This window comes from Numida meleagris, chromosome 5 (assembly GCF_002078875.1).
Source record: "Numida meleagris isolate 19003 breed g44 Domestic line chromosome 5, NumMel1.0, whole genome shotgun sequence".
Classification (NCBI taxonomy): Eukaryota; Metazoa; Chordata; class Aves; order Galliformes; family Numididae; genus Numida; species Numida meleagris.
This window is the reverse complement of record NC_034413.1, coordinates 14165492-14180325: the sequence shown is the minus strand read 5'-3', so window position 1 is coordinate 14180325 and position 14834 is coordinate 14165492. Positions and strand designations below refer to the sequence as shown.

Sequence of the window (14834 nt, the reverse complement as noted above, 5' to 3'; positions counted from 1 at the left end):
GTAGTTATCTGTACAAAGCACATTTAAAGCCACTAAAAAGTTCATACTGCCTAAGGCAAATAAAAGCTTGCGTACTACTTTCTACAAACTGGACCTGAACTATGCACCCTGAAAATCAAAGCTCTTCTGAACTAGAATCTTTAACAGCCATTTCCACAGCACCCTTGAGAATTCTTTTTGCTCATTGCTTCTCAACAGCTAAAGCCTTTGGCCCTGAATCTGTAACACTGTTCATTCAAACCAGATCTCAGCCAAGTTCAGTACAACACAAGAATTCTCACCTGGGTCCTCTAAAGCGCCTGTAAACATCATGTAAGCAATATCCTCTGGAAAGAGGAGAGACAATAAGCAAAGCCTCAGTGGAGACTGCAGTCACCTTTTGTAGTAGGACTTAGTTAAAAAATACATGAACAGACTAGCTTTAGAGTATGTTTTCTTACCCAGGTAATTCCTGTTTAGAATAACAGAAAAAAATTGCACTCAAGGACAGATTTAGAGGAAAAGGTTGTCTAATAATACTACTAAATAATAATAAATCCAGCTCATCCCACTGTTTACTACAACTCATCAATTACCAATCTTGCTCTACCAGTGTTAAGACTAAGGATATTATAATGTACAGTTTATACAGTATCACATTAATTACTCTCAGAATAGGCAGAAATCTATCCAGCAAAAATATTCTAAATCTGAAGACAAAATTCAAGATCAAGGTAGTTTTCTATTCGTCAAACATGAAATTTTAAGTAAGATGCCTTCCATTTACAAGTTTTTATCATTATGTTCACTTTTACTGGCTATGTAAGTTTCAGATCATAATTTAGTTTTCACTGTTATAAAGATTTATGCAATCTCAATGCATGTAAGTATTGTAACAGAGGCTGCCTGCACATATTAAACTAAACTCTAAGCCATTATATGCAGTTATTTGGAGCAAACATTAGGAACATCTTACGAGGCTGAAATAATCTTTCTGCTGTGAGGTACATCAAGTACCTATTTTTAAGGGTGACACTGCTTAAAGTGCTCAGAAATCTCTTTTTATGGACAATTTCCATTGTAACATTTCTATATAATGAAAGATAAAATAGCCAAAAGTGAAAACCAACAAGATACACTAAGTTTTCTGTAGCTTACCATCCATTTTTTTTATATTCAGTTACAGCCTTCAAACTCATCCCTTTCCAAACAGACAAAAGCAGGCTATTTAAATAAAGGAAAAGGAAAGGTGGGGTGTGGTGACGGGAATTTCAGTTCTTTTTATCAGAACTGTTAGAGATTTTTTTAGCAGGATAGGCTAAACCAACATTCAGAATGCCAGTGGAAATCTAGGATGATCTTCTTCCATGTCATATGCAACATACTGCAATTCTGTCAAAGGACAGTTCCCTGTCTCTCTCTCAGAAGTTGACTTCTGATAATTCTGTAAACAGAAGCATGGAGGACAGTAACGTCATGATGAGATCGTGGGCACTCTAAAGTAACAAAACAATCTTGTGTCACAGGAATAATGTGTCACATCAAAGAGAGAAAGTTTAACATGTAAAAGAAACTCTTTATCCATAGCCTTCAAGACACAAGTCCCATGCAGTTTTCTCAAAAGGCACGATACAGTTTCTCTGTACCCAACATTTCTAAACACAAAAGCTGTTTAACTGCTCGAAGTCATAAAGATCTTTTTCCCTACAAAAGCCATGAAAACACAGAATAAAGAAAAAATAAGACATTGTACAATGTCATATATGAAAGAGAAGTTCAAATGGAGCAGGAATTCAAAGTCACAACTTAAAAGGGTGAATTTAGAAGTATTGGTTGTTATTTTTTCAATACATGAAATAATCATGAGATATTACACATCAACAGAACATCACTACAATGAAAATAAACAACTAAGCACATAGTTCAAATAATTAAGATCCTACCTGGATAATCTGTGCAAGTGTGCAAAGTCCTTAAACACTCATGACATAAGGCCCAGAGTTCATGGTCTTTCAGAGGCTTACCATACCAGGACAACAGGAGTTTTAGAGAGATCCACTGAAATAAAGAGGATGCAGAGTTATTAAAAATCATTGCAAACCAAAAATGTTTTTGGATGTAATACAAACAAAAATCCCAATATACAACGCATGCACCAAAAAGCATTAAGAAAATTTATTGCATGTGACAGGAGAAAACTAATCATAATTCTTACTGAAAATCATTACACAATTAATTGCTACGTAATGAATCAGAAGCTTCTTAATTGCATATCAAAAGTTTAATTCAAGTGGAATTTCAGCAATAGAAGTGTTTCAGAAAGAGTGGGTCGTTTGGAAGCTCTTTCTTATCATGCTAAGTAAAGATTCGTTTAGAACATCAAAGATGACACAATTACAGGGATGTTACCTAGACTTAAAAATCTGAATGACTACCACCACCAAAACCTCCCCACATTCAAATCCTGATTTATCCTAACAGTTACATTACAAGCCTTACCTTAAATATTTCATCAATATTTCTTATTCTTCTGGGAAAGATGTTAACAGTATTGACAGAATTAACAACAGATTTGTTTGAAGTCAAAGCACATTAACTGGTTTATTATCACTGGATATTCAATTTTCAATGACTATATTTTTTTCCTCTTTATCAATTTAGATTTTGATATCTGAAAAATACTTTCATGTGACAAAGATACTGCTCCACATAAACTAACTGTTCTCATGTATTTTCTTAAACAGAACAACTTGACACGATGGTACTACACAGACATCTTCCAGATTGTGCTGTGCTAATAGAAGAGGTTATCAACCTCATTTTGCGACAGCTGAACATAACAACTCACCATAGGCAGAAACCTCTGGATTAGACCACACACTATTTTAAAACAACATGGCATATTTTCTGTTGCATGTGCAGCCTCTAAGATAATAATTTATGTCTAAATACCAACTTCAGGCCATATTAGAGAAAAAACACTACTGACATCAATTCAAGATTAACTCTGGAAAAAATAAATAACTGGAGCACGTGAATTAGAAACAAAAATCTCAGCACCATTTCGCTATTGTTTTACGAACATCTTTATATCTCAATCAATGTTTGCAAATTCTGCCTCATGCACATCTGCAGTACAACATTATTTTTGACACATCAGTCTCTGCACTGTGATTTGCTGTGATTAATTTTTCATAGCCCTGGATACAAAACTCCCTTCATGAAGCACTATTCAGGCTTATCATAAAACACGTAATGAATAGACTGCTGCATCACCTTTAATAAATTAACAAACAAACAAGTTCCCCGCAATTTATGGAGAAGAGAAAAAGAACCACATTAATTTTTGTAGCTGAAACTTTGTGGATAATTCAGTACTAATCAGGTATTTCACAAGAAATGTAATACTTTGCCCTTGTACTGTTTAAATATTCCCTAAAGATGAACTAGATAGGTTACTAATATTTCTTAAGTTGTGCCATTAAACACACTTTTTTTTTTTTACTTAAAATTTTCTATTTTCTGCCTACCTTTAACACACAAAAGATGAATATTTATGTTTTTATTAACCTATTCCCCATTGTGACATGTTACAAAGAATTAGAAACTCCAGAACAAACAGATTTGAAGCTGGGTAATCTGGTTAAGATTTGTGCTCAAATTTTGCTATTAACAGCATCTCTGAGTTAAGCATTATTTCACAAATGTGTTGCTTCATTATATCTAGAAATAACTAGTAATAAAGAGACATCAATTATGCAGCAGGGAGGAAGAGCTCAGAAAGTAAAAAGAATGAATTAATCTAAAGAACTTTTGAAACAGATCTTCATGCTGTTGACTAATTACCATCCCTGAGCAGTGTTGAGTTCCCCCTCCATAGCACTGGTTCTCAAATGCCTCAGAAATGCGTTCACTTGCAGACATTTTACAATTAAAAAAAGGAGCTCAAGCTTCAAATTCATCCCGGAGAGCTGACGCAAGTAAAGGGAAATAAAGAGAAATACCACAGATTGAATAGAACACTTTGGAATGTGGGAGTATTTTTGTAGTAAGCATATGTCACTGTCTCATTTCCCTCTAAGAGAATCCCTCCTCTTGAAGTTTACGTCCCTAGAGGCTCTAATAAAAGCTGCAGCAGAGAGATGGACTTCCTGCATTCTGTATACAAATCACCTCTCTCTTCAGGAAGAGGTGATGAATAGCTAGCAAGGGGAAGAAGAATCTCTCACTAAACTAGAGATTGAAGTTAGCTGTACAGCAGGGAACTGAAAGGTATTTCTCATCAACTTTGGGATATCCAAGCTCTCTAGAGGAAGAAAGAAATGACAGAAAGAGCTTTAAGCACAGCAAGAAAGTAGTAATAAACTCTGAGAGCAGCAGCAGAAGTTTATGATAAGAAAGAGCAAAGTGTCAGTGATAGATAACAAAATGGGATGAAAAGGTACCAAAAACTGAAATTCTGTTTCAGAAGAAAAATGATGCATGAAAAGCAAATCTTAGCAGAAGTGAGAATCAATGCTATTCACAGGACAGTCAAATTAACCTGACACATGGAAAAAAAAAAAAAAAAAAGATGTAGTCTGGTTACAGTTTGGTGAATGCTATTTAAATGTATACTCTCATTGTTCATCTCTGACAAACATTCTAAAGAAAGATTAAACTTCAAGTATTAATACCTCCAATTTTTATCCTGTACTTACATAGAGACAGTAAGAACTGACTGCACTGTGACTGCCTCTTACTGTAAATCATGTTCTCCTCACACCCCTAACCATATCAATTTATTTCTGGAAAAAGATACCTGAGAAAGTCATACTTCTAATACCCCTAGTTATTCCAAATGCTTACCTACCCCAACTGGAAAGAGAGGAAGTTGGAGGACTTCATTTCCAGAGCCCCAGAGACCTGCTGGGGACTTGTCCTAACATTTTGGGGAGGTTATCCAATATAGTCAATGTACATGATAACACGCGCTTCATCACACATTTACATTTGTGATGAAGAATACATGTACCGGTTAAAATATTTTCCTAATGAAAATTAATACTAATCTCAACCTAGGTTATTTAAGCATCAAGGCAAGTATTTTGCTCAATGCACATTCAAGTTCTGCTGTACACACTTACATTTTGGTAAACATCTAAGTGGAATTCTTCCTTACATAGACATAAGTCTCAGGGTTTTTTATTTACTTGTTTTTAAAGTTGTTGATTGTAGCTATTGTTCTTTCCTACAACTTCAAAAAAACCAAACACTCAACTAACCCAGAAAAATTCTGGAATGCTGGAAAACATAGTTAAAATCCTTAGCCAAACAGCTTATAGCATACTTTGGTTCTCAATCACCTAATCAGGTATTTTAGCAAAACAAGATCAAAACAACCCTTTAGCATCTGTAAGACCTCAAGTCAGTTAAGTATTCATTATTTTAATACTGATTAAAACTTTTATTCTAGGTCAGTGCCATTAATATTGCACCAAAGAGCAAACATGACAATTCAGTGCCTCTTTTGAAATTTTTCTTCATGTTTTAAAATGTACCTTTTCATATCAAGAATTATATACCCATTTTTAAAGCATGAAAATGTTTTTCCACAGCTTTTCTTTGGTGTTGTAAAGATCACTTAGTAAGTCTATTATTTCATTGTTGTTACCAGAACTGTCCAAACAAACTCTTAGTAAAAACAATACCAATATAGTATATTTTGTGAACATAATGCTAGCATATTTTAAACAGCCAAAGCAAGTTCCATTATTCGTTACTTAATAAGTACTATCTGGGAATAGACATGTTTTCTTTCCTTCAAGTGGTATTTCTCCAGTGTTCAAGTGTCATTCTCTACCTTTCACTTCTCTCATGCTTGACTGGGTATGAATGACCAACAGAAAACAAACGTGTATATGCCAAATTCCTGTTAATCCTGCCCATATGAAGGCCACAGTACTAGAATCACACATACATTTAAAAGTGTTAGAGATGATATACACCTGATTGGAATGAAATTGGTTAGAGAAATAAGAGATCCCCACTCAAACTTGAAGTGAAAAATATTTATTTATGGCATGCAAGACTATAAAAACCTCTGAGAAAACCCTCACAAGATACATTGCAGAAGCCAGACAAAAGCAAGCATTTTTTAGTAATGCCTACTAGCATTAAAGCACACAACATTAAGAAGCAGTTTTGGGATATTAGAGAAGTATTGTCCACTGGAGAAGTATTATTGACAGGCAAGGAAAAAAAAGCTGTCTGTTCTCCAGAGTAGACAAGGTTGATCTTCAGCCAGATGGAACTGATATTGCACTGTCTCTAAAGAACAAGAAATATTTAAAGACATTCTAGAAGTACTCTTCTAAAAGCCGTAAGTATGCTTATCTGTTATAGAAAACTAGTGAAAGAGCAGCACTGTAAATCTTCTGGAGCATTATCCATTTATCCCAGAAGATAAAATTACATTACTGGGGCTTCATACTTTTTTGTGTCTTTGCAACAAATGAACAAACCCTCAGATTCGTTTTTTTTTGGTGGTTTTTTTTTTTGTATTCTGTAAAATTCTGGCAATGAGAAATGAAAAGGAACTTGAAAGTGTACAGAGAAATCAGGTGCAACTCCTTCATATAACAGATAGCACAGCATGATTTTATTTTTGAAGTTGTCAGAAAGAAAGACAGAGGCAAGCATTTTAGAAGCCTGAGGAAAAAAATCTGTCTTAGAAGAGACCAAAAAAAAGCTGAAAACATTTAAAACAAATAAAGCAAAATAACCCAAAGCCTTACGTAAGACAACTTAGAATTCTCCTTAGATTTCAATAGCTACTGAAAATGAAAGACCCTCCTCCAGTACGACCTTCAGAAAACAAACAGATTACCATGCTAGACACTCAGCTTTTCAGGGTACAGACAGCTACTTTAGGTTCATTTTTTTTGTAAGAAGCCTAGGTATTCCTCACGTATGTTGATATATCTAAAAGCTCTTTTTGTTCCTCCAGCAGTTCAAGATAAACATCTTTGATTACTTAAGACCAACATACAAATTTAAGAAGCTCTGAAGAGTGGTAGAACATGAACATTTAGTGGAGTTTATGACCAATGAAAAAAAGAAAAAAGATACAAAGTATGAATCTATAAAACCTGTTAGCCTACAGAAAACAACAGCCACTCCATTGTCTTCATTTCAGATCATATGCACTAATGCAGTGCTTATTTGGGTAGCTGGATTACCTTTCCTAATTCACTGTGATTGTCCTGCAAGTTCAGTGGGAACAAGATAACCTCACTTCTACTAAGAACCTGCTTATTTGGCAGAATGAAGTTCTGCTGAGATTGAAAGAACATTCATTGATTATGAAATATTTGAAGAAAAAGAGGATTTCAGAAGGGCAGACTAATCTGAAAACATACTTTGGTTTAATTTGCTGTGTGACAAACTCAACTGCTGCTGCAGGAAAAGAAAATAGGACACTTGTTACAGCTTTTAGATTGTGGAAGAAGTTTGAGAAAGCATAACTCTGAGGAAGATTATTTTCTAAGTATCTTCATGTACCCAAACAGACTTAAACTATTGTATTGATAATCCACTAAGGACAGAATATATATCTTATTTCAACAGATTTGTTCCCCTCTAGAGAACTCTTGTCAATGCAACCAATTTATTTTCTAAAGAGATGGCAGCTTATTCATCATACCTCTCTAGTTAAGAGGCTCAAAGAAAGCAGCTGAAGCATAGTACCTTTATTCCTTGGACAAAATTAAAATGACTGGAATTGCTCTGCTCCTTGTTAAATATACAACTACATTTGCAAAATAAAGCAGGCTCATGTATAACCAGAGGAACAAATGACATAGCAAAAACAGAAGAATCTGGAATGGTTATAGATCTGATTATTCTTTTGCACTCCCTTCTGGATATATGGACTTGCATAGCTGAGACCAGGAAGGAAAAAAAACAAAACACAAATGAATCTTTTCTGAAGAAAACCTTGTGGGATTTAAAACTAAATAAAGGAGTCAATATGCATATAATGAGTAACTCCCTCAAAGAGCAAAACCTTACCATATGTTTCTTATTCATATTTATTATCTTCCTGCACTGAGAACTTAGTAAGCACAAATTATTGAAGGAATAAGATAGAGGAAAGAAAAAAAGGCAGAACAAAGTCAGTAATCTTTTTTTTTTTTTTTTTAAAAAAAAAAGCTATGATGGACTAAAGGCTGCTTACACAATTGATATTCTAGGTTACTACTCCAGTTGAGGTGTCCAGGCAAGATGAAAGGAGGAACCAATACAAACTGAAAATAATTCCAATTACACTGGATGGCTGGAAGACTGGCTATTAGAGATGGAGAACAAAAGTGAGACGTCAGATGAAAACAGGAAATATCTATTTTAACCAAAGCAGAATTTCTAGAAATTAAGTGAGTAAAGTTTGTGCTGCTCATTTTTTCCCCGAGTCAAAGCAAGGCTGGAGAAGCACCAGCCATCCTGCATTCTTAGTAAGCAACTCTCTCAATCACAAGGGCTATTTATATCTCTTTGAGTATGCACAAGAGAAAATCATCAAGTCAGAGACCAAACTTGTCCACCCTGAGAATCTATAATTTGAAGAGACAAGTGATCATGCTACACTATCAACAAATTGTAGCAGACTAATATCAGCTTTCCCTCTTCTTATTTGGCTACGTATATAGAGACAAAATGCTTGAGACAACATACCTATCATATTGTGCACGTTTGACTTCTATCATGAAATACACATAACACACGAAAGCTGTCATTTAAGAGCACAGAATACAGTATATGTACAATTTTCAAAAGCCTAAATGCACATGAGGATTAAAAAGGTGGAGTCTTTTCCCTTCCTGAAGCAGACAGGATATTGCCATTGATTTCAGTGAGGTCAGGTTTACAGTCAGAAACTGCAACTTCCATAAGCGCGTGGGAGGCCAACTGCAAGGTAATGAACTTTATGGATTGACAGTAACGTAAAAGGATTAAAAATTTACATATGCTTTGGTAACGCTTTCTAACAAATGTAATTAGCTATTAGCTATGAATTATGCTACTCTGACACACTAGCAAGTGTACTCCAGTACCATTTGTAAAAAAATTAAAATGAAAGTTGATTTTGTAAATTCACTGTAGCATTTTACTTTAGAAGAGAAAAAGCATCACCACATTTCCAGTGTTAACTCTTAAACTGTGCAGACTAGCAAAATTTGACTTTTCAGAATGTTAAAGAGGGAAGGGAGAGAGGGATGGAAAGCAAACACATAGAATTTAAGTCATTTCCTCTCCACATAAATGACCACAGCAACTATACAATGAAGACTTTATTTTTACTACCTGCTCATTACTTTTGATTTCTGACCCTCTGCCTCCACAAAGATTATCTTCATTATTGTTTGCGCTCAATGCACCGCTGCTTAATTCTGGAGACCTAATTAGGTTTGATCCATATCTGCTCCCACTGGGTTTTGTTGTTAACACTGAAGTCATCTTGTTAAAGTGTGATAAGGAATTTTCATTTGACCCTTGAAACGTTTCAGTACAGTCTTCCAATGCCATGTAATTGTCTAGCATTTTTGCTCCAGCAATTGATTGATTTGGGCTTTTTAGCATACCAGCTGTATTGGACACTTCAGAGGTAGCATCAGAACAGTCTTCTTTACGATCAGATGAAATAAAACCTATCTTTTTACCATTAATAAGTGACATGTGTTCTTCTAGATTCATGCCAGACACTTGTGTACGCACACAAGCAGCTTCTAAATGAAGATCAGTAACCTGGTGATGCTTTGGTTCTGTTTTTGATGGACTACTAATAGCAAGTGAATTAAGATTTCCCTTTGAAAAGCCAACCTCATTATTATTGTCTAGAGGTAGTGACTCATGCATAAGCAAGTGATTTTTCCTAGCTAGTGGTCCACTGCTGGTTACGGATGTAAAAAAGTGATTTGTTTCTGTAGGTTCAAGTGGTAGCTTTGGAAAAGTTTTAATTTTTCTCAAAGAACCCTTCTTAAAAATGCCATCTCTCTCCAGGTCATTAACACATGATTTTATATCCAAAGCAACACTAGCAAAACCATCAGTATATACTGCATGTTTGTCCTCTTTGCTCCTTTTATCTTCAGTTGCAAGTAGAGAATGTTGAGTTTTCTCATTATCCAGATCAATTTGCATTTCCTTTAAGCCACTTTCTCTGCCAGTCACCACAGGAACTACAGAGGAGTCCTTATGACAAGTAGCTGTCACATCTTCTGCTGCAGGCGAATCACCTATGTTGTGTATCTCATTTGAGTACAATTTAGATCCCAAACTTTTCTGAAACACTCTTCCTTTCCACATGTTATCACAGGCATCTAGATACAAAAACACATGCTTATATTAAATGCGTATTCAAATCTTCTAATCTTTCCTAATAAACCTTTATACTGCTTAACTGAGGTAGCTGAAAAAAGCATCTTCAGTTACAAAAATTACGTTAAAAAAATGTAATTATTTCAGGATAAGTCACTCTTAATCATAAAGAACACACTATACAGAGAGTCAAAATAAGGTAAAATACGTTTTGGATACATTTATTTATTACATTCATTAAGAGATTTTTCCCCTGCTCCCCACCTCCAATTCATAAATATTTATGAATTTGACATCCAGAAAGGAACCCAGAACAGGAAAGTATATACAGTATTTTAGAAATCTCTAGATATGCTACAATTTAAAATTCCAGCCTAAGTATATTTTAAGCTTACCTTGAGAAGCACCAAATGATTCAATTGAAAGAACTCTTCTTCCAACAGCAGATAGGCTTCGACAAATACTACTTGATGAAGCAATCTTCAGTTTTTCCTCACATAATGACAAAATACTCTAGAGAAAATTAGTGTTAAATACTTATTAAATAAGGAATAGATATGCGAATTTTGAGTAAAGTGAATCATGTTAACTTGCACAGTATATCTGAAATTATAAGATGTTACACTGGAGAGGTCTTTCTTGCACAGTTCATTATACTCTACATTTCTATTATGTAGTTGAATTCATTTATCGTTTTTACCATGGGCTATCATGAGATTATTTAATACAGTTCAAGTTCTAGCCTACAGTTAGAACACACTGAACAACTGATAAAAATTAATCATTTTAAATGTCATCCTGCATGAATAATGTACTGCGAATGTAAAAAGCTAGCATGGATTATTTTTTAAGTAGCTAGTGAGGCACTTGAATCAAGCAGTATGATTGCCCTCAGTATAGCTCCCACTACTCCTTTCTGCTCAACAAAGAGTCCAGTGGAAAAGGAAGGGATAAATATAGATAATTACAAAACAACCTTTATATACTACTCTAGGCCAGCCTTGGTCCACTCCATTTTTTGACAGTGTGAGCAGTCAGCAATAGTTTTCAGGGATTACAGACCAATTACTACACAATCCCTTTCTTGATATGATCTAAAGTACAGGAATAGAAATACAGGAGTTGATCAAGCAGGCTCCATATCAGTAACAGTCTCCTGTCTGGGCAGACCTCAACCAGAGAGTGAGTATTACTTGCTTTATGGAAACAAATCTATTAATTCCTCTGTCACAGCATTCTTTCTGCAAGGTATTGATCAGGGGTGCTATGCAATTTTAAACATACACTATCAGCTCAGAAGGAAAAGATAACACAATTTTCAAGCAGAAGAACTAAAGCCAAGGAAAGTCACATTTATGTAACTGTTATACACCATAAACTAAAAATGAAATGGGAAGAAAAAGTTAATGAGGAGGTCTAGGTCCACAAGTGTTACACCCAGTTTTCTTAAAAATGCAATCACCCCAAGTCATTTACAGCCGATATCAAAGTTGTATTTCCGCTAGATTAGGAAGATAGAAGTAATTCTGCTGAGTCTGGGAAAACCAGCTTTGCAGTAAAGACCAAGCATATTACACATAAATAGCATTTCTATTAATAACCACATATGCATATGTATTTTTGATTTTTTTAAAAAAATGGAAAATTAAGGAGAGTTGCTTTACCTCAATATCTGGCCTATTTTCAGGATTCTCTTCTTGCATTTGTTCCAAGAGAGTATGCAGATCTTGCCCAAATTCTGATTCTGTCTCAGGTTCTACTATATATTCAATAGCTGCTTTCAACGTTGCACCCAAAGAATAGATGTGTGCCTGTATTAAGTTTCAAAAAAGACATCAAATATGTTACCAACTCTCTGAGCTCTGAGAACATAAGGGATATATCTTACATTGTTTGCATTTTAATTTGTTTAATTTAGAACGTGAAGAAGTAAACGGGGCTTCACTCCTGCTTTGTGGAATATACTCACTACAGACAAAAAGAAATAATCCTGTGGTCCTGCTAGAATGTTATTCTTTCTCACTAGTAACGAGTATTACAACTGTTCATTAGTTACTTTTAAATATAAAACTCAGCTATGTGTGCCTGTAAATGGTATTTAAGTTAGAAACATGCTGGAAGATTGAAGTGACATTTCTGTTAACAGTAAAAGTGTTTGACAAGTTAAACTTACCATCAAGGTTAAAGAAAAGGAGCAAAAACAGTATAGCATAATATCATTTCCTTGTCTAAGATGATACCTATGGATTCTAAGAATGACTCCATATTAGCATACTCTTTCTGTTAAAAGCCCACAACTTTGCAATTAGATCAAATGAAACGAGCTGAGCAAGTGATGCTCTCAAATCTAGTGCTAATTGTATTCATTTTTCCATACAACACAGCTATCTCTTATTTTAAGTTTTTTGCTTAAAAGAGACCATTTCAGATCTGTTTTAGTAGTACAGGTAATTCATCCACAATGGCTTGTATTTTATTTGTATGTTCCATTCAAAGGATGCAATTCAGTAAAATTCTAATCAAAATTTTAAGTAAAAATTTGCAAAAAATACATTTAAATGTAGATGCAGTACAGCCAGAAATTCAAATTTACGGAACAATTTTTTCCCCGGCTTTCAAATGAGTACATAAATAAAAGAATGAACAATTTTGTATATTAAGAATCTGTTTGTACAAGGAAAATTAAGATTAAAAGTGATTTCCTCCCTCTGTCCTCTCATTAAAGCATGTTAGCGTCTCTAAGTTCTATGAAAGGGAGTTCGTGTGATTTTTGTTGCAAGCTCAAAACAGTCTGTGTTAGCAGATGGACATGAAACTATAAAGCCTGAGCAGCTAAACCACTAACAGGAAGACAACTTTATCTTCATATTTCCAGAAGTTATCCCTACCCAAATCCACACTTATTTCAAATGCAGAAAAAAACCTCTAATCTGGACTAACAAAGTTACTCACACAGGGAATATAATTCTTAGAAATAAATGTTCAAAGGATGATGATTTTACAGTTTGCACAAGTTGCTGTAAAACCAACTGGCTATAAATTAACACCTTTCTAAACCCCACCTAAAACAGAAGGCCAGTAACTATTACAAAAACCTAGAATTATGCTTTAGTATCTTCCAATGTGCAGAAGAAATTTAACTAAGATTCCTTCTCCAATTCTGGAAAACGTATGAAGCTAGTTCTATAACTTTTTTTTTCTCCAGACTACTTCATGAGCTTTTGAGCAATGAAAAGGAAGTGTAGAACTTATTCCTTTTGACATTAAGCACCGTTTCATTCAGATAAGTCATCATATTAGATCATTTCTTAATGGACAGCATGACACAAAACTGAACATATAACTCATAGAAAAAAATCAATTAAAAAACAGGGAAACAAAACAGTTATGAATTTAAAACAGCTCTAATTAACATTCTGTACAAATGTAACCATATTGTGGGAATTTATACACTTGACATTAGAGGGTTATTCAGTGTACTTGATATGACCTACAACTAGGTGACATCAATGGCATTATTTGATATGATCTCCAACAAGTGATTGTTAAAAAAAGAAATCAGTCACTGCTCTAAAAAATGATGGAAAGAAATTGTAACGTACGAGTTACTGAATTTTAATGTTCAAATATAAGCAGCATATCCAGAAACTCACTAAGGTGGACTCACAATAAACAGACCAAACAATGTCAGAGAACCAGATGAAGTAATATTACGTATGAATATATCTTTACTTAGAAGGTACTGCTTAAGAGAAAAACCAATTTAAACCTCTCTATTCTACTCCTAACCTCAACAAAAGTCAGAAAAAGTTTTATTTGGAAAATTTGCTTTCAGACTAACATCCATTATACAATTGATACCAAAGCTTCACTGATGATACTTTAAGATAATATCGCTAACGTGATTTTTCATCACGCAGCAAAAGTAACAACATGTAGTATTTGTACTCTATCAATGAACCTTGCACTTTTTTTATTCGGCATAGTGTTGCATTTTATAGAATTGTTAAGGTTTACGGATGCAGCAGCAGGAAATAAAAATAAATCTACTTATTCATTTGTAGGGGAAAAGAAGAACAAAAAGAACACAGCAACTAAGCCTCCAGGAGCAGACGTTGTCATGCTTGCCATGTCTTTAACAACCCACATCAAGAGGCTGTACCTGTAGCCCTGAAGTAAGGATTACAAACAGTTTACCTCAAATTGTCAGCTTACTTGAAACATTTTTTCTTCCCTGCATTTAACAAGCAGATTACTTCTGCAAACCTGGGGAGACTATAACATGGATGGAATAGATTCTCGTTCTTGCCTTGCCTCTTGTTCAGTTGTGGAATTTTGTACATGCATATAGACATAAATTTCAAGGCAATTTTATCATTTAGACATTACTTGTATGTTTAAATCTCCAGAAAATGTGTACGATTCCTCATCTACAGAATGTAGCATCTATTCTAAATACATAGTGCTTAAGTTTATGTAAGATTACCTAGACCTCCCTT

The 14834-nt window shown here is 34.5% G+C and overlaps 1 protein-coding gene across 6 annotated transcripts in view; it reads right to left on the bottom strand.

Annotated features, from left to right (window-relative positions):
- KNDC1 (kinase non-catalytic C-lobe domain containing 1) overlaps window positions 1-14834 on the bottom strand; it is a 60840-nt gene that overhangs the window by 23673 nt on the left and 22333 nt on the right. For 3 of the 6 annotated variants that reach the window (XR_002439437.1, XM_021399188.1, XM_021399190.1), the window contains 5 exons: window positions 12000-12146; window positions 10731-10848; window positions 9322-10337; window positions 1923-2037; window positions 282-326 (listed from right to left, as the gene is read on the bottom strand). Coding sequence is in view for 5 of the 6 variants with exons in the window: in XM_021399188.1 (XP_021254863.1) it covers window positions 282-326; window positions 1923-2037; window positions 9322-10337; window positions 10731-10848; window positions 12000-12146 (1441 nt within the window). In the remaining variant the exon portion in view is untranslated. The remainder of the gene's footprint in view (window positions 1-281; window positions 327-1922; window positions 2038-9321; window positions 10338-10730; window positions 10849-11999; window positions 12147-14834) is intronic. The other 3 variants (XM_021399189.1, XM_021399191.1, XM_021399192.1) reach the window with 1 other exon arrangement.